Source organism: Petromyzon marinus, chromosome 7, assembly GCF_048934315.1.
Source record: "Petromyzon marinus isolate PM22_M1 ecotype Great Lakes invasive population chromosome 7, UKy_Petmar_22M1.pri1.0, whole genome shotgun sequence".
Classification (NCBI taxonomy): Eukaryota; Metazoa; Chordata; class Hyperoartia; order Petromyzontiformes; family Petromyzontidae; genus Petromyzon; species Petromyzon marinus.
In genome coordinates this window covers 11,027,423-11,051,126 of record NC_133673.1, presented here as the reverse complement: position 1 = coordinate 11,051,126, position 23,704 = coordinate 11,027,423, and the positions used below count along the sequence as shown (strand labels likewise).

Sequence of the window (23,704 nt, the reverse complement as noted above, 5' to 3'; positions counted from 1 at the left end):
CGGTTGCTGTCTACAAACCACTAATGCAGTAATATGTTACTAGTTCAATTCTCATTTGAGTTGAGAAATGCTACCATATATGTTTACATTCCACTTACAATGTATTAAAATTCAAGCGGTGGTGAAAGCAGTTGTAAACACATTGCAGATGTTTCCTCCCTAATGCAATTACAGTACCGATAGGCCTAAAAGCATTTGAGCCTGCACATCCGGTGCTATTTAAACATGAGTATAACGGCTAAATATGTCAGTTTCCAGTTTGATTCAATGTTACGGTGCAGAAAGGCGAAACAACACACATTCCTTGGAACAAGTCTGCCATTGGCAATGTTAGCATTTTTGCAGCTGCCAGGTTCCTGCCTATATATCTGTCCAATTATGTGTGTGTGTCTCCCAGCATGACAAATCAGATCGGCTGCGTGTTTGTTTTGACAGGTATCGGGCACGCATTGAGAAAGTGGAGGGATTGTCCAAGGTGTCCGTTTTCTACATTGACTACGGCAATGTAAGTCCAAAGCTGTCATGGCCACATCAATCTCAGAGTACCAGCGGCGCGCACGCACATGCACACGATGTTTGTCAGATTGAAAAGCAGTGCACATAAGCAGAAGCGTTGGTATCTTTTCAGCAAATGTTACTTTTTTTAAAGGAAAGATGTAACCTAATGCGGTTAAATTAAGTAATTCATATTTTTGCTTTCGCAGCTTCATTTTTCAACGATGTTTCAATTCACGATGCTTGAAAACATTTCTGCTGTCTGCAACTGTACTTTTGTGCATTAATCTTTCAAATATACACGTTTAGTTCTAATGTAAAAAAAGTAATCTATACAATGCAAAGCAGGGTTGCAGCTTTATATATATGTATTACATAATGCCGATGCATTCATGTATTCGTTTTCCACGTTTGCTCAAGCACATTTTCGGGGCTACATGACCCTGAGAAATGTTGGGCGCAATCGTACGCAAAGAGAAAGTGTTACAAGCTGCGGTAATTCCGTAACGCAATTTAAAAGGCCGACAGAGGTATTGTTGCGTTGAGCATCGTGTGGCTTACGGCTGCCGTTACTCATAGGCCCCTGAGCGCACGTGGGTTTTCGTCCTTTTTGCTTTTTCGCAACAACAAAAAAAAGAGCAATGTTATTGTTAAACAAACCCGGTCATCGTTCACCGTTGCAGAGGGAGATGGTGGCCAACGCGAAACTCGCAGCCCTTCCGACGGGCTACAGCGTACATTCCTTCCCAGCACAGGCCAAAGAGTACGCCTTCGCCCTGATCCAGGTTGCAGAAGACGTGAGTTCTCGAGCACTCATGGCACAAAACACACACCACTTTTGTTCTTGTGAAGTGCATATTTGTAGGTTTTTTTGTTGTTGCTGAATGTTAAAATATTTCCATTACGTCTATGGAAATGGAAATGTGTAAGTACATGAGTGAATCGATATTTATGCTTTCAGATATTTATATTTTCAGTCTTTTTTTCTGCAATAGAAATGTACAATTGTTAGGTTTCATTGATTTTTCTAGGAGCTTTCCTACATGGATGATTTAAAAGAAAGAGTGACTTGTCTCTATTCTGAGAGTAACTTTTAAAGAAACCATATTCTCGAAAGGACACTACGATTTAAGCAACAACAAAAACATGCAATGAGTATATGAATGCAAACGTCTTTTCGTTGCACGTTCTTATACATTGTGCACATTCGATTTTTACCGGTGCTTGAGCAGTTAAGATTTATCGTGGTCGTGAATGACGGGCAAAAGTTTGGCGACGCATTCCGATTCTCCCGTGTAGGCAATTAGGGTGTACATTGTACCGTTCCCAAGCCTAACAAGCTCTTGTGCTTTAATGCAGCTGTGGCAACAGGTGATTGAATACATGATCAAATGGGTACGCGCTGCTGCATGTTTTATTTACAGCGCACAACGGTTTCCTCGCCGTTTCCGACTGTGTTACAAATGAAGTGTCTGCTGCAAAAAAGAGGGTTTTAATGTTAAACGCTGAAAACAACTCTTGCCGAACATTAGTCGAGGCCCTGGTAGAACGGGTCCTTTTTTTATGCTAGATGCCTTTGAATGTGCTTTTCAGCTGGAAGAATGAAAGATGAAAGGTTGCTGTTATATTCCAGACATGCTATTTATCTGATTACCCATTGCGTAATAATGATACGAAAGAGATAGTTCGTATATAACTCACAAGGCTAGCCGTTGGACACTGAAAGAGAGTTCAAGCAGAGTGTAGATAAGAAGACATAATATATTCAAAGTCGTTATTCTAGGCGGTTAAAAATTGTCCTGCCCAAAGGACTTCTACAAGTACACAATGTCTGTCCAGAGCTGTGGTTGAGCAGAAACTCAATACACAACCTAATGACTTTTACTATCCAATTTGTATAGCATTTACGATGCAGCCATATCTCAAGACAATCTACAGAACAGTGTTTATAATACATTTTTGTTCTCGTGTCAGTTGCAATATACTCTAGGCTATCTTTTTTTAGTTTAACAGGTTTCTGCATTGAGCAGTTATGTCGATCGGCAGATCACGTCTGATGGCATCATCTTAAGAGTCTGCCCACCTCTGAAGATGTCTCCCCAGCATGGAAGCGTAGGCCAAATTCTTGATGGGGTCTCTCCAGAGCTCCCTCGAGCAGAGGTCCTTCTGCACCTTTACATGTACCTGCATTGGGTATTTTTTTTTCAACCATCAAAATACACGGTCACGATATGTTTTAGTGGTATATTTTGGTGCCAGGCGTGGTGGTGTGCACTTCCTCACATGCATTTTAGTGAATTCAAGTGAAAACAGAGCTTTAGGCGGTTGTTGAACAACTTTTGCTCTGCTCGACCAGGAAGTGCTTGTTTATGTTTTCCATTAATACTGGCACAAAGCACACAGTTCTAAGTTATAATTAGATACAAGTCATTCATGCCATCAAGCTGCCAACGTGCGCCATTTCTCGAGTAAATTCTAAGGGTGTCGCGTTTGCGGTATTTCTCACAGTTGTGTTATTTTAATATCGTCATAATTTTTCAATGCACGGTGCACTTTGCCGTGTTACGCAAAATGCATTGGCATCCCTGCATGGCAGATAATCTTATGCAAATGCGCACTCCGATGAAACGGAGTAACCATTGTGTAAGAATGTGGATTTCAGCGATAAAGCATAATCCCAGCTACACACAAATAAGTAGGCACAAAACTGGTCGGTTTATAATACTTTGGTGAGTAAGGGTGAAGCATATTTGCCAAGCAAATACTTACACAGGGGGTAAATTCGCAGATGTATCTCTGGTATCTCTCGGTACAAGAGACACACGAATGTTTATAATAATGGCATTGGGCTGTTTATATGTTTGTGATTGAAACGTATATTCTATGCACAATATTTTTAACTAGCAAGTCTACGCCTTGGATTGAATATGAATTGACATAAAGCATCCGACGTCTCGTTCGTGTTATTGTGAGGCTTATGTTTAAAGGTTAAATGTATAATTATGCTATGGTCACTTGAATTTTGATTTAAAGCTTTCGTGACTGCAGGGATTCATATTATTGGTTCTTTCGGTAAAGTCACGTAGAAGAGAAACAATAAAATAATAAAAATATAAAACAATAAAATTCTCACGACGTTTTGACTGCAACACAAGCACACCTGATGATGATTGCTTGTGTTGCAGTCGCAACGTCGTGATAATTTTATTGTTTTATATTTTTATTATTTATTGTTTCCCTTCTACGTTACTTTACCGAAAGAACCAAGAATATGAATCCCTGCAGTCACGAAAGCTTTAAATCACAACCAAGAATATGTTAACTTGAGTTTGATAACACTATGTAATACAATTTTTGTTCCTGGGTAGTAAGTGTTAGTTCATAATTTCTTATGCCTAAAAATTATAGAAAATAGCTATTATTCCCCACAAACTTTGCTTTTGTGACAAGGACAGTGATATTTTGAAATGTACCTATTTGCAATGAGAAAACAGGCGAATTTGTGTTTTTTCGTTCACATAAAGTCAGATAAAAACAACATATGAATCATAATTAACATGTATTTATACTAAAGTAATGTGGAAATTACAACAAAAGATTTAGAAGTAAGTAGTTTTTCGAGATTTACGATTATACTGTAAATCACTTTCACGAATCAGCCCCCAAATGTAGTCTCTCTCCATGTTCTCGTTATACTGTCCTTGGTAGCGGCGTTCAAAGTCCAATATATCCTGGTGGAAGCGCTTGCCTTGCTCCTCCGAGTACGCTCCCACGTTCTCCATCAATTTATCAAGATGAGCATCAAGGATATGGACTTTGAGGGACATCCTACAGCCCATTGTGCCGTAGTTTTTCACCAGTCTCAAGCAGCTCCGCAGTTTTCCACCTTGTCTTGATCCCTGACAGGCATGCCGAAAAATGCCTTGTAGGCCTCACACATCTTAGCAGATGCTTCCACAGAGTACTTTGTCGCTCTTGTCTTGATAAATTGGCCGCAGACATCGCAAAATGCGTCTGCCGGATGCTTGCAGCCTCTTGATGCCATCTCAGAGAAATGCAGATATGTATCCACTTAGGTAGCTGGAACTAAACTGAACTGGTGGGCTACTATTTATATTACTGGAAAGTTCTAGAATGTTTTAGAAGTTACTCCAAGTTTACTCAGCACTGAATCTATCTGGAATGTTCTGGAACATAGGTAAATTTCAAAATATCACTGTCCTGGTCACTAAAGCAAAGTTTGTGGGGAATAATATCCATATCTGTACTTTTGAGGCATAAGCAATTAGGAAATAACACTTACTACCCAGGAACATTTTTGTTTGTTGCACAGTGTAATCTTTCACCTGTATCATATGGGATGTTTGTACCAATTGTGGGAAGTTGTATTGAAATATTAGTTGCCTTATTGGGTTAAGGCAGGAGTGTGGAGCGGAGACCTGGCAGAGCAGAGACGTGGTAGAGAGCACATTTCTTTATGAACCCTGATAACTGAGTTTTATTCCAAGCCACGGCTAACATCAATTGTTGGTGATAACTGAACGAATCCTTGGTCCCTCTTAACCAACCCACACTGACCAGCATGGCGAAGCATGGTCAAACAACCAACATGGCCGACACGGGATGAGGAGGCCTTCATTCAGAAATAATTATTTTGACTATTTTAAGTGCAACTTGTGAGATGTTACAATAAATGGGAGAAGCATATCACCATAATGATAACAATGTGACATATATGTCTATGAGTATCCCCATGACTGAGGGTTGACGTCCATGTTAATGCTTTCCATCTTTTGTGATCTTCAGTCTCTCTTGGAGAGTGCCATCCTGAGACTTGCATTGTGCAGCCAACTGATCCTTGCTCTTCTCTTCCCTTCATTATCCCTGTCATAATTACCTTCGTCATAGCTCCAGCCGTGACCTCAGCATTTGTCCAGCATTAGCCATCTTCTCATCAGACTTCTGATTTTTGCCAGTAGCCATTCTCTTACAGCTTGTGCTTTTTATCTCTTCTCATCACATCAGCGTACTTGGTCCATTTTTCCTATAATCCCGCATCTCAAAACATTTCGTCTTCTGACCTTATCCTTTTCACGGTGTCCATGTTTCACTGGCATATGCCCACTACACTCCACACTAAAGCTTTCGATATCTTCATCCTCGCATTACTGCGTCGTGTCTGACTTTTTTAAGATTCCTGTGACTTTTTCAAAAACGGTCTTGGGTATTTTGATTCTTCTTTTAACCTCTTGTTCACACTTTCCAGATCCAATAATTGCTGAAACATAGTCCTTCTAAACGATGTTAATTATCATCCATTTACATGAACATTACCTTTTGTCTCTAGGTAGCTTATTTCTGCAAGCACTGTGTGGATGATTTTTTTAGTATTTTTATCTTAAAAAATAAACAGTTTTACATAACAACATTTCTGTACCTTCAAACCTATGATAGTTTTCAGTGGTTATAAAATAGGGATAGTTTTTTAGCCAGTTTAATCTTATTTAAAAAAAAAACATCCGCGCAATATATCAGCTTATTTCACGTTTTATATTCTCACAACGCTACTGCGGGTCTGTACTGTGTACAAAGAACTGCAGTGTGATATAACCACGTACAAAGTAATTTTCTCGTCCAGAAAGGTAATTCAACTGAGCCTCAAAATAAAAACAAAATACTTTTGTGTTTCATGCGATATGTAATCATGGCTGACATGCATTAATTGAATGTGGTACAAACATCGTTGAAAAAAAAGAATGTTTGCAATTGAAAAATGCATCCAAACAATAATACGTTTGTGCATCTGCTTTTAAAAAAAATGCAACGTGCGCTCACTGTGACGAAAGTGTTTTCCATTTTCCATGAAATTCTTAAGGTACCAAATACGTTATATATAGCCGTAGCATTATGTACAGCAGTCCACATTAAGTTTTGATTGCTGTGTTGGTACAAGCGTGTGCAATGGAACTGATGTTCTTGCTCGAACATCGTACGGGAATTTTGTTTTAATTGTCTGGTTCAGCCGTCGCATCATCAATTTTTAAGATAGCCTCAATATCCCATTCCTTTGAACATGTGTGGCACCCTGGCAGCTAATAGCACTGGTGAAAATGTAACATCATTTTTATTGCTTTGTAGGGGGGGGGGGGGGTCAGGTCTTCTTCTGCACCCTGTAATTCATAAACACCACTGTCTTCCAAGCTGATTTGTATTCACAGGCTTGCCCGCGCTTTGCTGCAAAACCTAATAAAACGGCCAGTGCTCTCCGTTCAAGACCTTTACTTAATAACTAGTTGTTGATACGGAGAGTCAAAAAGAAATGCCTTTATTGAATGAACTGTACATTCATCTTTATGCTAATTTAAAAAAAAATGGTCATTCAATAGGAAATAGATCATTTCCAGCTAGAAACAGAATATTTGACGATGTAGATCTATTCTGCGGTGTAGAATATGCCGTGTGTGTGTGTTTTAATATTTGGTATAATGCAAATCTGCTCATTGGGTTGGAGAAATTGTTATTTTGGAAAATGTTAATTTTCTATTAACTTTGTAGTTTACTATATTAATATTCTATTCTATTTCATTTGGATAGAAGCTGTTGACTCTTTATGTTCAAAGCATTCCATTATCTTTCATATGAAAACTGTTTTTGATTAGCTTCTTGTCTTTCTTGTTATACACACTCAACCATTTTTCTAGATTCTTTCATATAAGAGTAGTGGTTTATTTTTTGTATTTTATTATTTTTTCAAACAGGATTTTTTCCTTTTTAGTTGTGTACTAATACAAAACGACTATTTTGTGCAGTCTAAATCACCACCACATTAGATATCTTTAAAATAATAATCATTAAAATATTTGTTTGAGAGGTGAGTTCAAGTACAATTTCGATGTACCACGTTTATTGTGCCACGTTTCAAAAATCATTGTTTAATAGGAGTACAAACATTAAATGTACGACTCTTTAACCCTTGTTCATTATTTCCATATTGAAGATAAATCTTTTTGAATAGCGTTTAAAAAAGAAATAGGTGTATTTCGAGGAGTTAGAGCTTAGCAATGTTGAGATGCACACACCTTTATCTTTTGGCTAAAGATGGTAGACAAAGGCGCACGATCAATGGTGGAGCGATTGTGTGTTTGCATGCTTTACATAGCTATCTCCTTTTTTATACTCGCAACCCAGTGTTTATTTTAAAAGGTTATGATGCCTCCTCTGGCTTGCTTAAAAGGTCAGCAGTGTGATAAATGCCCCCCCCCCCCTATGGTAAGTATGTTACAATATTGCAGCAGCCAGTGGCAGTTTTCCCCGATGGGACTCCATAACGTGTACATTGTTTGGTTGCGTGTGCGCGTGCCCGTGGATTTAATGCACGACAGGAGGATGCCAAGGGGGATACGGTGGATTCGCTGGTTCGTGACGTTCAGAACATCCAGTGTCTCCTCAACGTGGAGTATCGTGGCGCAACCTGCGACCACGTCACACTGCTCTACGCCGACACGCAGGATGACGTGGGGCTGGGCCTGGTCAAGGAGGGCCTTGTCATTGTCGAGGTTCGCAAAGAAAAGCGGCTGGCCAAGCTGGTGAGTCTCGTTTTGCATGTGATCGTCCCCTGCTTTTGCATCTGTGTGACTCCCCCCTTCCCCCGCCCATTGAAAAAAGGCGTTCAGGAAGGTGAAATTGAGTCATTGGCTTCAGACAATTGCTCTGCAATTCAGGAGGATTGCCAAAACTGCTTTTTTTGGAGACTTTGCTCAGCATTTTGTATGTTTGTTTACGTTTGAGATGTTGACTCAAGAAACGTGTGAAACCGATAGGTTTGTTTGTGTGATACTGTATCACTTCTATCTTCCTCTTTTTACAATGAAGCTGCGAATCTTTTTTTTTATCTCAAGCGAAACCTTTAGAATTGTTTAGTAAGAGGCAGTACTGAATTCTAAAATCCAAGGAAAAATGTCAAGAGTATGATTACACATTTGACATTTATTGTCGTGGACGATAAAACCCCTGTCTGACTGGGTGTGAGGCATTTGCAGTCTCTAGTTTTGAGGATTTTTGTACAAAAATTGGTTTTATTTGAGTGACACACGGAGCCACACAGTGTGATTCAGTAATAACGGCAGAACTCTTCGCAATGATTTCGTTAAGTGTTGTAAATGGAACTTAGATTTTCTCTTACGTTGCACTGTAGAGCGAACATTTATTTTTTTGCCGATTTTATTTCAGAAGATGTCATTTTATTGATCACATTTCAAATTGATGCGTTAAGGGTATCACAAGTCAATTATGTTGAAATACTTATATTTAGCCACAAAATAATGCTGCTGGCAGAGTGATTTAATGTCAATACATTATTTATTTTATAATAATCACGTGAGGTTTGACGTTTTTTCCCAAACCAATTGTACGAACTTAGTTTGAGCAATTTGGCTTTGTTTTTAGTTTTTGCCAAATATACAAAACAAGTGCACTTATTAGCATGTCATTGGTTGTTATTTATTCCGGTTGATTTGAACATTACAAGTTTCGTTGGCAAAGCTGCGGTAATTGTCGCCTTCACCTTGCACGCGTTAACGCCGCTGAACGTGAGACCCCGGATCTAGACGCTCGCACGCGTTAACGCCGCTGAACGTGAGACACCGGATCTAGACGCTCGCACGCGTTAACGCCGCTGAACGTGAGACACCGGATCTAGACGCTCGCACGCGTTAACGCCGCTGAACGTGAGACACCGGATCTAGACGCTCGCACGCGTTAACGCCGCTGAACGTGAGACACTGGATCTAGACGCTCGCACGCGTTAACGCCGCTGAACGTGAGACACCGGATCTAGTCGCTCGCACGCGTTAACGCCGCTGAACGTGAGACACTGGATCTAGACGCTCGCACGCGTTAACGCCGCTGAACGTGAGACACCGGATCTAGACGCTCGCACGCGTTGACGCCGCTGAACGTGAGACACTGGATCTAGACGCTCGCACGCGTTAACGCCGCTGAACGTGAGACACCGGATCTAGTCGCTCGCATGCGTTAACACCGCTGAACGTGAGACACCGGATCTAGACGCTCGCATGCGTTAACACCGCTGAACGTGAGACACCGGATCTAGACGCTCGCACGCGTTAACACCGCTGAACGTGAGACACCGGATCTAGTCGCTCGCACGCGTTAACACCGCTGAACGTGAGACACCGGATCTAGACGCTCGCACGCGTTGACGCCGCTGAACGTGAGGCACCGGATCTAGTCGCTCGCACGCGTTAACGCCGCTGAACGTGAGACACCGGATCTAGTCGCTCGCACGCGTTAACGCCGCTGAACGTGAGACACCGGATCTAGACGCTCGCACGCGTTAACGCCGCTGAACGTGAGACCCCGGATCTAGACGCTCGCACGCGTTAACGCCGCTGAACGTGAGACACCGGATCTAGACGCTCGCACGCGTTAACGCCGCTGAACGTGAGACCCCGGATCTAGTCGCTCGCACGTTGAGGCTCACCTGCGCGCCGGTGTCGTCATTTGCATTGCGGCACCTTCATTTATCAAAGTAGGACACGGACACGTGGAAAGCATTCAATCAATTTAAGGGATGACTCATTTAGCCACGATGCCATCTGGCAGTGGCATTTAACACGAGCCACTAAAAAGATCACCAATCCTGTCGCTGACTAATCGTGTATATATCTGTGGAGCCCAAAAGATGGTTGGAGGCCGAGGCTGCACGCAGGGGCGGCTCTTGTTCAGCTGCGAAGCTGAGTGGGAGTGATGTACAGTCCCTCCGCTAGATTCAATTTCCTCCAGCAGCGGGTTGTATGCCCATCTTTCGCGGGCACATGCTGGTTGATGAGCTGTTTGGGTGCACAAACCAACCCTGTAGGACTAGACTTGATTATTGCGTGCATCCACAGAGGGCTAGAAGATACCAACGCTTTTGTTTAAACTTAGCCAAGACATAATTTTAGATGTCTGATAAAGTGGTGGGAAATGTTTCTTTGTGTCCTACATTTTTAGTTTTTACGTTGGCCAGCCATTTTAAATTCTGGCCTGAGATCCAGCACGTTATTTTCATTTTTGCATTGCACTTCACAATTTGTGTAACGCTGAGTAAATCGTAAAGTAGTAAAGCGATACTGTCATTAAAAAGCAGGGTTATCGTTTTCCTTGGTAATCATAATCTTTACATATACTGGAGGTATCCGATGAGCTATTGAGCTCTTTTTCACAGATGTCCAGTAGAGGCGGGTCAGCACACTACAACATACAATACAATTAACGATAGGGTGGAAAATAGAGCAAAGGTAAGCAAAAGCAGCTAATTAAAATAACAACATGAACATTGTTTTGTTGGATATGAAGTGTATGAGTACAACCTGCATAGGTACGTAAATGCCTGCCGATTTTTCAGCTCATTGAAAGCTTGGGGCAAAGCAGCAAAACAAACAAAATACAGTCCCAGACCTCACCAAGACAACACATAGTCCCCCAATAAAATTGCACATTAATCAGATTCCTTTGGAGTCGTTAATTTTTGCTCTACATAAGAATGTATAAAACATACATAAACAGCGTCATCATCAACCATGATCATACATAGACATTTCAGGAAATATAAAGAATGCAAAGCATATGAATGTTAATGGTTACATTGTGAATGCATTTCCCCTTATCCCTTCTTATCAACGTGCTTTTTTACATCTGGGTGGAGTATATAATAGACTATTATGCATTTCCACTAGATTCTAAAAATACCGAGGGGTAATAATGGTGGTAGTGTTTGGAGCTTGCCAGGATGTGTAGGCATGGCCTATGAATAGTCCTTTGACCTGTAAATGGCAAGGAGCCTATTAAGAGCCTTCACCCGCCCTCTGGCCTAGATCAAAATACAATGGATGGTTTAATTTGAGGGGCCGAAAGTGTGTTCCCATGGCAGTATACTTTGCAGTAGAGTCCAAGCAGGTGTCACTACGCATTATTTCAAGTTTCTTATGAGGTATATTGCTGGCCGTTTGAAACGTGACAGCCATTCAGCCTGTACGTATGCGTATTGAACTTCTTTCCCACCTTACATAGCCAACCATGCTAATCGGTTAGTGTGCTGCAATAATAAATAAAGACATTCTGGCTAAGACTGCTCTGCCACCTTTATAAGTGATGGTTATGAAACACCTAACAGCTGTGCAATTTATCGATCTTCATGCAGTGGTAGGGGCATCATTAAACAGTGAGAGCAAAACCCTCAGGCCCTAAGAGGCGCAATGCAAAGAGCAGTATAAAATGTAATACAGATCTCCCCTGAATCATACTTCTATTCTTGCCTTGCGTGTGGCAATATGTTCAGGAGCTAAATGCCAATGACGGTAGTCTGCTAGCCACGAAAGGGGTTCAGGTGAGATTTCGTGTGTTTTTGATATTTCTCCGTTGAAGGAGTGCAGACGACAGTGATTTACTTATTATACGGTCCATAGTTTGAGTTGCGTGACCACGATCGCACTACTGTGGCTTGGCTTCATTCGCCATTCATGAAGGAGATGTGTGCATCGGCCCGCTGAAGGTCTGATGCTGTTCATGGGGAGCCATACATTTAGTACGTACGCATGGAGGAGGGAGGGGGGGGTTAACCCAAATGTGTACGCTTGCGTATGGGGGGGTCTACTGACAATGTATGCATAGGAAACTGGGGTGGGGGGGGGGGTGAAGCCTCGATAATAATTTGTCTACATTCGCCTTTAAATGAGTTAGTGCGGCGGTGGACTATCTGTTTGCTTCAACACGTTAATATTATTAATCCTCGATCGTTTCTGCGTGGATTAAATATCGGCCGTTCTATAGGATTCGGGGAGGTGGGGGTGCATCAAGCGTACGTACGCAGGTGGGTGGGGGGGTGGTGTAAAAAGTCCGCGTGCGTACAGGGAGGGGGGCAGGGGTCAAGTTTTGACAGATTTTTGCGTACGTACTAAATGGATGGACCATGGTTATACCAATGTCTTAGAGGAATGTCAAAGCCAGGAGAGGTGCGATGCTTGGGTCTCATATGAGTTGTATATTCTGGACTTCCACGTTGTTCCCCCTGTTAGCCAGCGCTCGTCTGGAACTGGATGAGATTTTCGGATAGTATAAGCATGGGCCCAGAAATGGGATCGTGACTTGAATCGGCAATGAGGTACATTGTTGAGGTCTTGGTTGATGGGTAGGTGGTTTGGCATAAGGGGACCAGGGGATTTGTATCGGTTTCAGTGTTCCGCTTATCATGCGCATTACGTTATTTAATGGTACATCTAGTAGTTTTGTGTACGAGCTCCTGCACCAGGCTGGGGCACAATACTCAGCCACTGAGTGGATCAGTGAGAAGGGCAGCAGTTCGCAGCACATCAGCTGAGGTGCCACAGGTCATTTCTGCAAGTTTCTGAAGCAGGGGAATTCCTGATTTGTTTTTTTCGCAGATGTGTTTCATGTGGGGCTTGAAGGTCAGGCTTCTATACATAACTCCTCGATATCTTGGAGTGTGGCCATAGCATACTGGGCTACCACAGAAGGACACATCAATGGTGCCATCTGCTGCATGACTGTTGAGATGTGGAGCCCTTGTGATCGTTTTGGAAGGATTTGGTCAAAGTCTCCAGCGACAATAATATGCCTCCAATAGAGTTAGATCAGATTTTAGAGTATTGGCAATGTCCTCAAGGTATGTGCCACATGCAACAAGGGTTATGTAATCTGCACATATGAACTTGCGAAACTATGTAAATGGCAGGTCCCGTGTATGACGGTACTCGTACCAATCCTTGAGGGAGGCCATTGTTCATAATTCTCTTGTGGCTCGTGTTTCCAGCGAGGTACAGTAGAAAGGTATTTGATGACTTTGGTCAACAGCAGCAGTAGGCCACGGTGCCAACCAGCAGAGGTCAATCATTGCTTGTGCTGGTTTTCTGTTGAGGCTGGAAATCAGCTTCTGTGAGGATGGTAACGGCAACGGTTTGTTTGCAGCAGCAGCAGCTACGGCCAGTTCTACATAACGGCTTATTGGCGAGGCAGTTGGTGGTCGAGAATCGGGGAAAGTCTGGAAAGTTTGGCACGTTCTATTAGCTTGGAGGTGGAGGACACTTGAGGGATATTGACCTGTAGCTGGAGAGCAAGGCTTGCGGCTTTCCAGGTTTCAGAATGGTGATGACTTTGCTTGCTTCTTAAATGGCGCTTAATGCGGGTTCATGAAAATAATTTGGGGCTATCTTGAGTTTTAGTATTCTGTAATGCAAGAGCAAAATTCAGCGGACATGGAAAATGTTCATAGAGCAAAACCAGGTGTTTTGTTATGTAATAATGTATGCTTATGGACAATTATTTAATTTTAGACACCAAATTGCTTTCTATGTATGCAATCCACAGCAAAACTTGACTTAAAGCTTTCGTGACTGCAGGAATTCATATTCTTGGGTTTTTCGGTAAAGTCACGTAGATAGGTTATTTTTTGTTCTTTTCTTTGAACCTATCTACGTGACTTTACCGAAAGACCCAAGAATATAACAATCCACAGCAGTCTATCTTTTGCAGGTTGCTGTTGTTTTAAATAGCACGGTAAATTGTTCTGCTAATTAATTTATATAATCAAGTTGGTGTGTGTGGGAAGGGTTTAGTCACCGTTGTCAGTGCTAGTCATGGCTTGATAAGCAATGGGTGAAAAAGAAATCTCCAACACACCGGTGTGCTGTACTAGTAAAACATTACATGACAAACCTTATGAATTGGCTGTGTTGGGTAGTGGCGGGTTTAACGACACATTTATATTTACGCGATCTAACCCAAAAAAACCTATATTATGGATGATATTGGTCACGAAAGCCTACGTTTTAAACTGCTTAAGACCGCCAGCAGTTTTAAAATTGTATTGACTAACGTCATTAATCTAATAATTTACCAAATTTCCTTCATTATCCCCAAAATAGATACTGAAGTTACATATTAAAGAACTCTAATAATATGATATTCAATATAATATTATTACATGACAGTTGTAGTGAGAACAATCTGCAAAAAATGTGAATTGTACGGTATGTTTGTAGAGAACAAAAATACAGACTTGTGCAATTGGAATTTCTGTTTTTCTTAGGTGCATGTGTTTTATGAGTTTTGTAGGATCTTCAAACCTCTGCCCAGGTCACTTTGGCAAAAAAAAAAATTGGGAACTATTTCACTGAAATGGATTTATACAGAGTGCTTCAAAAAAATAGTGACACTTATAATGGACTATCGTTTTTAATGGAAAAAGAGCGGATAATACACTGTAACATGATAACAAATGTATGTTAATAGCTTCAAAAAGTCAAAGTCTCCCACTTGTTCGCCATCGTTGTCAACACGTGGCCTGGAATCTTCTCCAGGTGCTCTCCAGAGCCCGGAGGCGGCAGCAACATGTCATGTGGTGTTGTCGCAAATTCTCAGAAGTGTTAAAACATTTCTTGAAGCTCCCTGTATTTGTCTATTTATATATTTATATTTGTATTTCTATTTTACCATCACAACATATTAATGCCTTCCCATGCACGTGTAAATGTTTGATCCCATATTGAAGGCAAGTATCCTCTTGGAGTTTGCTGACAACGTATTTCAACATCAGCCCGGAGTTGTTCGTGGTGTGGAGTCGTGAAACCCGAAAAATATTTGAGGAGTGTGATTAAATGCATTGTATGTTGAACTTCTTTCACACCGTACATAGCCAACCGCGCTATATATATACACACATTAAATTATTACTTTAAAAAATATTGGTAGTTTGAGCATTTTTATTTGACAGGTATAAGGTGGCTGAGTGGCTCAGACCACCGAGCCAGCACCCCTGATGAGATTTCTGGTTAGAATCTAGATTCCAACCAGCTTGTAACTAAACCGGTTTCTCAGATTTGTTTACTTTAGTTCTCATTTCACATTCCACCATGAACACAACATTTTATTTTAATTACGGTAAGCACTTGTCAATATTAGGTTAACATACTCGGCTTCCTTACAGCCAAGCTTAAAACATGATCTTGACTAAATTTGTTCTCTAATGTGAATCTTGAATAAGCATGTGAAATTGTGAACAATGCCAAGCTTCCAAAAAGAATGCCGCTTGAGGGGTATATTATATTTATCATGAGTAACAACAATCACCACATTAACGCTCTACATTTGCAAATTGGCGCTTGTAATGAGTGCACATTTAAATCGTTTCAAACCACTATTTCTGAATAACTAAATCATTTTATATTCTTTGCTCTTTCGGTAAAGTCATGTTGAAGGGAAACAATAGAATAATAAATTATATATAAAACAATAAAAATTCTCACGACGTTTCGACCACAACACAAACGGTCTGACTTTACCGAAAGAGCTAAGAATAAATCACTTTATTTCATAAGAATCTAAAATAATCCTCAAACTTCAAAAACATTATTTTATTGTTGAGTTATTGAAGCGTCTACCAAGTGTGCAATTTGCACTTGTGGAAACAGTGGCAGTTATAAGTGAGATGGTTTGCAGATGACAACAAAATATAAAATAATCATAATGCTTCAATAATGCTCAGAAAATAATAAATATTTCTTACCACAAAATAATTGTATTTTGATTTCTCCCACTGTTGTTGTTACCCAATGACCTCGTTAGAACTTTGTTTTTTTTATTTTATTCAGGTCTCTGAGTATTTAAAGGCGCAAGAGTCTGCTAAAGGAAGCAGGGTAAGTTTTATTTCGATTTAAAGCTTTCGTGACTGCAAGGATTCATCTTCTTTGGTTCTTTCGGTAAAGTCACGTAGAATGAGATTAAAATAATAAATTGATAAAATAAAATAACACAATAATATTCTCATGACGTTTCGGCCACAACACAAGCGGCCTTCATCAGGTGAAAGGACGAGACTGTCTGGTAAGACAGCGCTGGAGTGAAAAAGCCACGCTCAGATCACGACCTTTAAGCTGTGTGAGAAGAAACAAAGCGCCTTGACAAAGGAATTAGCATATAATTTAGCATTGAAATGGCTGAGTGATTAGCTTGTGACTGGTCACAGAAATGGCTATGTTAAAGTTAAAGCATACACATCCGCAGAGGCACCCCTTGACAAAGGAATTAGCATAGAATTTAGCATTCAAATAGCTAAGTTAAAGCATACACATCCGCAGAGGCACTAAAGTTGAGGGGGTGCCTCTGCGGATGTGTATGCTTTAACTTAGCTATTTCAATGCTAAATTCTATGCTAATTCCTTTATCAGAGTTGTGTTTTTTGTTTGCGTTCCGACCGCAGGTATTGTGGTCAATGCAAACATGACTCCTTGTAAAAAAGGTGTCAGTTTTGTTGCCAGATAAAAGGGTAAAAAAACAATTATCATATTTTGTTACTGGCAAATGAGGTTTCCAATGGTGTAAATGCTTACCCCGAGCTCTCATACTCGGATGGTGCATTGTCTTTGAGTTGTGTGCCTTTTGGCGTCATCTGGTCCAACACCATGTGAGATGAGGCTCTAAGGAAAGCTGTTTTAGGTGTGGACCAATCAACTTCAAGGACAGTGCATACATTATCAGAGTTGTGTTTTTGTTTGCGTTCCGACCGCAGGTATTGTGGTCAATGCAAACACGACTCCTTGTAAAAAAAGTGTCAGTTTTGTTGCCAGATAAAAGGGTAAAAAACCAATTATCAAAGAAATGGTAGGTTTATTTGAACAGTGAGAGACAGAATAATCCCATAGAAAATCTGTGGAGGGAGCTGAAGGTTCGAGTTGCCAAACGTCTGCCTCGAAACCGTAATGACTTGGAGAAGATCTGCAAAGAGGAGTGGGACAAAATCCCTCCTGAGATGTGTGCAAAACTGGTGGCCAACTACAAGAAATGTCTGACCTCTGTGATTGCCAACAAGGGTTTTGCCACCAAGTACTAAGTCATGTTTTGCAGATGGGTCAAATACTTATTTCCCTCATTAAAATGCAAATCAATTTATAACATTTTTGACATGCGTTTTTCTGGATTTTTGTTATTCTGTCTCTCACTGTTCAAATAAACCTACCATTAAAATTATAGACTGATCATTTCTTTGTCAGTGGACAAACGTACAAAATCAGCAGGGGATAAAATACTTTTTTTCCCTCACTGTATGTGGTGGTGGTGGTGGGAAGTGTTTTATATACTGCCACCTTTTCCAGGGAGCTGCCTGTAGTTATTAGAGGGCTCTTCCGATTGCGGTGGCATGAGCAAGAAATGAGGCTCTTTTGATCATTGCATGTGTTTTTGTTTTCTTTCAGCTGAACATTTGGCGCTATGGCGATTTCACTGCAGACGACGCCGTGGAGTTTGGCTATAAACGCTAGACAGCCAAGCAGACTCATGGGGAAAAAGAGAAAAAAACTCACCTGAAAAAAAGTCGCATGTAGCCATTTCTCATACTATCTTATCAACCTGCAAATACTGTAAGCTGCCTACAGTTTATTGCTTAGTGCCATTTCAAGCCTCCATTTACTAGTGATAGTTCTGCTTCTATTTTCTTGTGATGTCAGTTGGAGGGGGGTAGACTGCTCAGGCTGTGGGGAATTTCTTTGTATGCCAAATGCTTTTAAGGTAGGATGTGGTACATTTCAGCTGTGACAAAGAAATTAACAGGGCTCTTTTTGGCACGGGAGAGTGACATGAATAGTATTTTAATAGTTTTGTAATTGATGACCGATTGCAACTTCCTTATTCTGTTCCAAAATGTTATGTGCCCGTGTCATTAATGTAATGAACATACTTCCTGCAGTTTCTGCCTTTTAATCAAAACCCACAATCTTCGACCATACATGAATCTGTGAAAGCTGGTTGGAACGTTGCATTGTTTTAATTATATGACTGAAAGGTATATACAGTCTATGTAATTATAACTAGTTTGAAGTGAAAGATCATCGTCGATAATGCTCACCATTTCAGTCAGTATTGGTACAACCCTTGGTTTGGCTACCTTGAACTGCTGTATACTGGCAGCTTACTGTTTGACCAATAGAAGCTACATGTCTGTACTGGATGAATTAAAACAAATATCAGTGAATGCATTTTCTTATTGTCACTTTTTTTCTTATGATTCCACACACATCATGACTATACACGTATTTTAATGTGATGATAAACATGTGTGACACGCCACATCTGCGATGGATGACAAGTGTCTTCAAATTGTAATTCATCCCTGGGCCAATTATTACATCAATTGTGAGTCAACAGAATTGCGAGTGTTTTCTAAACAAACTTGCTTGTAATTTTTTTAATTTTCGGAATTATATTCTCAGATAATTTGTATGGGATATAATTTCTGTTTGCCTATTTGTACATTTTTTTTTAATTCCCCATTGGGAATACTTTACATGTCTGAACTATTCTTATTTGCTAATGAAGTCAGAGTGATGGCATGTGGCAGGTTTCTTTCATAAACATCTGGAGAATGTGACAGTAATAATTAACAAGTTGTCCTGGTTTGGGATGCTTGCACATGATGCTGTTGTAAATTCTTTAAGCTGTGAAGAAACTGGATGAGCCACTTAATGAATCATGACTGGTTTGTATTTCCATTTTAATAAGCAACACCCTCCCACACCATACCACCCGTGCTTTTGATAGTAATGGATGGTATGTTGCCAGTTGCTTGTGGTGAGACGCTTGCGAGTCTGGATTGTGTGCAGTAATTTAATGTCAATCTTGTCTACGTTAATTACCGCCTTCCCTCTACTTTCACCAAAAAATTGTATGGGATTAATCTTGCATTTGCCGCAGCATAGATTACTTGCTGTGATCTTCAGCGAATTACATATATAATGTATGTATGTGTGTTGAATGTCTTTTGCACCGTACGTAGCCAACCAGTATAATTGGATGTGGGGGAAGGACAACAAACTACACAAAAAACAGTTCTGTAAACAAGGCCTGTGGAGTTAAATCTGGTGTTCTAAAAACAATAACTGCTTGGATTAGTTACAAAAGTGTTTTCTTGTTGTGGGTGTAGTATAAACGCTACCAAAAAAAAACCTCCCAATTGAAAGCAATTATTTTTGAAATTTTAAAATGACAATCGCAAGCCTATTAAAATACATGTATTTTATTAAACAGCATGGTGTAGAACATGTATCTACTGGTGTATTTTAAAATTTCGGATTATTTAAACCATCATAAAACCACACCTGCGATATTTTGGATTTATCCTCGTATGCTGTCACGGGTAATGATCTAATGTTATCATTATGTCCATGCTAGTCCACAAAGTGGTGTCACGTGGTGTAAGTTTACATCACCTTCGTTAGAACAAAGGCACACTGACAGTGTCAATGATGCGAATGTCCAAAGGCAAGATCCGAAATTGTATCTAAGAAAATTTGCAATACAAACCTCATCACTCGCATTCACACGTACATATGTAGTGGGTTCCGGAGACATTTCGGATAGGTAACTTCTTTATTACAATACAGCACTCCAACAGTCCTCATACACTGTTACAGCCAAGGGACACAGCCTACTCCTAGCGTGCCGTGACACTGGCTACGCTCTCGGGTCCTCCGCAATAATCACCCTAGGGGAGGCTACCCTGACCCGACCCAGCCAAGGTGCGGGTCTAGACTCTGGCTTCCTCGGACCTCGCCCTTACAAGGGCATGGGGCCGGGAGTCCCAGAGTCCCACCACTGGCCCAGAGTCCCACCACTGGCCCAGAGTCCCACCACTGGCTCAGAGTCTCACCACTGGCCCAGAGTCCCACCACTGGCCCAGAGTCCCACCACTGGCCCAGAGTCCCACCACTGGCCCAGAGTCCCACCACTGGCTCAGAGTCCCACCACCGGCCCAGAGTCCCACCACCGGCCCAGAGTCCCACCACTGGCCCAGAGTCCCACCACTGGCCCAGAGTCCCACCACTGGCCCAGAGTCCCACCACTGGCCCAGAGTCCCACCACCGGCTCAGAGTCCCACCACCGGCCCAGAGTCCCACCACCGGCCCAGAGTCCCACCACTGGCCCAGAGTCCCACCACTGGTCCGCATAGCGGGTCCAGAGTCCTATCTAGCTGCTGGTCTTCGGCTTCGGTCTTCAATTGGTCCCAGATCGGCTGGGGAGGTCCCCTTTTATGCCCCTTGCCCATTGAGGGGTGGGGCTGCGAGGGATCCTAGACCCCCGCAGACCCTCCCCTCTGGGACTGGCGCTGCAGCCCCTCCCCTGACGGTACGGGGTACCACCGTTCCATCATTTATGTGCTACACATACATGAAAAAGTAACACTTTACATTTAGTGCTCCCTTGCTCAAGAGTCATGCTCTCAATGCAGCCATCCGTTATGCAATGAAAACATCCTAGCTTCGACCAGCCTTGGGTGAAATGCTTTTGAGTTTGTAAATCACAATTATATTTTTTGGATGCTGTCTGGTTTTCAGAGGTGTGATATGCCACACTCTTCAAGCAAAGTATTAAAGCGGTTTATAAGGTCGATTTTATATATACTCAATGTACAGATATATTGATGGTAATGGGCTAATACACATTGCCAAACCCATTGACAGCGACATTACCTCAAAAGTTCGCTATCTCGTCTTGCGAGCCATTGGAAAGCATTTTATAACTATCATAAGGAAGAGTTGTTTTCAGTCTAAAAATGTACCGCACGTTGAAAGATTTTTGTTTAAACTATTGCGAACGTTTGTATTATGCACTTCGCGTGTGCGAGAGTCTTCTGAGTAAGCAGCATATATCGACGTGATTTGGGGTTGTGCAGTGTGTTTGGCACGATGCCCACCGTTTCACTCCACGTGCTGGGGGGGGGCCCTCTTCAGGAATGTAATTCTTCAGGAACTGAACAGTCGCACGTACGCACACACACACACACATTTAGAGATGCACATAATCGCAGTGTATTCATGTATAACTTATTTCTCGCCGTACGTATGCAACCGCGCTCATCGGAGGTGCGGGAAATGTTTCAATTTGAAATGTGCCACCAATTCCTTTCCCCGTGCTACATCCGTGACTTATGGTTTGTCGCGAACAGTTGTGCACAATTGCCACCACACTCGGAAACCTACAGGCAAGCTGAATAATTATCATGCATTTAGATAGGTTTTAATAAACTTCAAAACAAATAGAGCTGGCATTTGAGATATTCATGTAGTTGCATACATTTGTGAAGGGGAAAAAAATAACTTTTTTTTAACTTTGAGTCGCTGAAGTTTGCTGTGGATGCAAAATAACGGATGGGCGTGAATAGTAGGGTGATGCATAATTGAGCATTAACCGTCAGCAATGCTTAATATTGTCGGCTGGTACGTTTTAATACTCGGCGTTAAAATGTAGTCAAATTCTTAGGGCGAAATATTTTGTGTTCTTGAATTAAGGACAATTAAATTGAACACCTTTGTTTTTTTATGAACTTGAATTGTCCGCTTGTTTTGGAATGTCTGTCTAAAAGGTGTAACGCCTTTTGGCGTCCTCTGGTCTAACACCGTTTGAGAAGAGGCTCAAAAGAAAGCTGTCTCTGGTGTGGACCAATCAATTTCAAGGACAATGCATCATATTATCAGAGCATTTTTTTGTTTGCATTCTGACCACAAGCATTGTGGTTAATGCAATCATGATTCCTTGTAAAAAAAGTTTCAGTTTTGTGTTTTAACACCTTAACACCTGTTTTGTTGCCATAAAGAAATGGGAAAACCCTATTATCAGGTGCAACGAGCTTTAAATTGTTGCCAAAGTGACACTGAGGCTAACTAACAAAGCTCAAGGAATATATTTTTTCTAAATGACAGCCTGGCTTGCTGACTTTTTTAAAAGTTTTGACAGTTTCTCCACCCTGTCAAAACTCTTGCTGGGTATATGCCTACAACATGTTCTGCCAGAGTTGGAACAGACTTTACCTGAGCGTCAGTATAATACTCTTTGGTTCTTTCGGTAAAGTCACGTAGGTAGAAATACAATTTAAAAAAATCACGACGTTTCGATCGCAACACAAGCAATCTTCATCAGGTGGAACAACCACAGCAAGAAAAATGGTTATTCACCTGTCGCTTTGAACCTCTTCATTACTGAGAACAGCAGGAAATTGCAAATAAATTTAGATGCTCATGGGATAAGGCTGTTGCCTTGGTGTGAAGGTGAGCACACACTGGACTTGGAATGCAGAGACCACTGGTTTGATTCCAACTCCGGGCGTGGAAGTTGAAACTCCCACGACCAGCGCAGTGTGGGAAATGTCTTCATCGGTATAGGATCGACAAAGGGATTTAAATAGTTACGCCATTAAATACTAAATGGGAATGTATTGGAGTCGATAAATAGTAAATAATTTACTTCAGGAGGTATTGTTTAAAAAAAATGTTACGAAAAGTGAATATTTCCAAAAATATGTTTGATATATAAACATTGCCAAGGAGTGCAAATGTGATTTTTGTTTTCCAGTACCTGCAGTCATTACCCCCCTCCTCTGCCAGCCAAACACACGAGTGTTGAGAATACGGATGGATAATAAACTATGCTCTTTAGGTATTTACTTATGTTCAACACTTGATCCTGACCGACAGCATGGCTGCAATTGGTGGCAGCTGCCCAATTATACAGAGGACCTCCAATCGTGAAATACGAGCACGGAACTTCAACTTTCATTTTCTTTAAGTGTAATTTGTTTCACTTCGATGAAGGCTTGCGCATTTGAACTCCTTCAGGAAAGCACGTGCTCTGGATGTTTAATATTTGAATAGGTTGTATACATCTTGTATCCTGCTCAATGTGATGTTTATTGTTGAAAGAAAATTCGAAAAAAAGATGCCGTTATACAGGGGGTGTGGGAAAAATAGCCTCACGAATTCATGGAATACGATCAACGAAATTGGCGTTGGATATTGAAGGAACATGAGTTGCACACCAATATGGAATACTTTGCTTCATAAAAGTACAAAATACACGACCGCGGGGGTAAGGCACGATTACAGATCAAGATGTCATCATGGCCTCAGCCATTGATGCCGCCACGCGTTACAAACCTCTCCCCGAAAGCCAGATCCCACAACTGCTGCACAGTAGACGCGATACATACAAAAGATGCCCTTCTAGAGCGTTCCACAATCTGCTGGTCTTACATCTTCTTTTCCCTTTGGTCGCCGGCCTCATGGAGACCATTTCACTGCCTGTCCCTCCTCCATCCAACCAAGTGCAACCGTTGTGTTTGCCTACTTCTATCTACCACACTGCCACG

The 23,704-nt window shown here is 41.3% G+C and overlaps 1 protein-coding gene across 1 annotated transcript in view; it reads left to right on the top strand.

Moving 5' to 3' along the window:
• The window catches only part of SND1 (staphylococcal nuclease and tudor domain containing 1), a 228,057-nt gene extending 209,519 nt beyond the window's left edge, over positions 1-18,538 (top strand). Inside the window, exons 20-24 of the mRNA XM_032949074.2 lie at positions 436-505; positions 1,179-1,292; positions 7,878-8,081; positions 16,164-16,208; positions 17,763-18,538. Coding sequence (XP_032804965.2) covers positions 436-505; positions 1,179-1,292; positions 7,878-8,081; positions 16,164-16,208; positions 17,763-17,828 — 499 coding nt within the window. The 3' untranslated portion in view covers positions 17,829-18,538. The remainder of the gene's footprint in view (positions 1-435; positions 506-1,178; positions 1,293-7,877; positions 8,082-16,163; positions 16,209-17,762) is intronic.
• Positions 18,539-23,704: the final 5,166 nt, after the last annotated feature.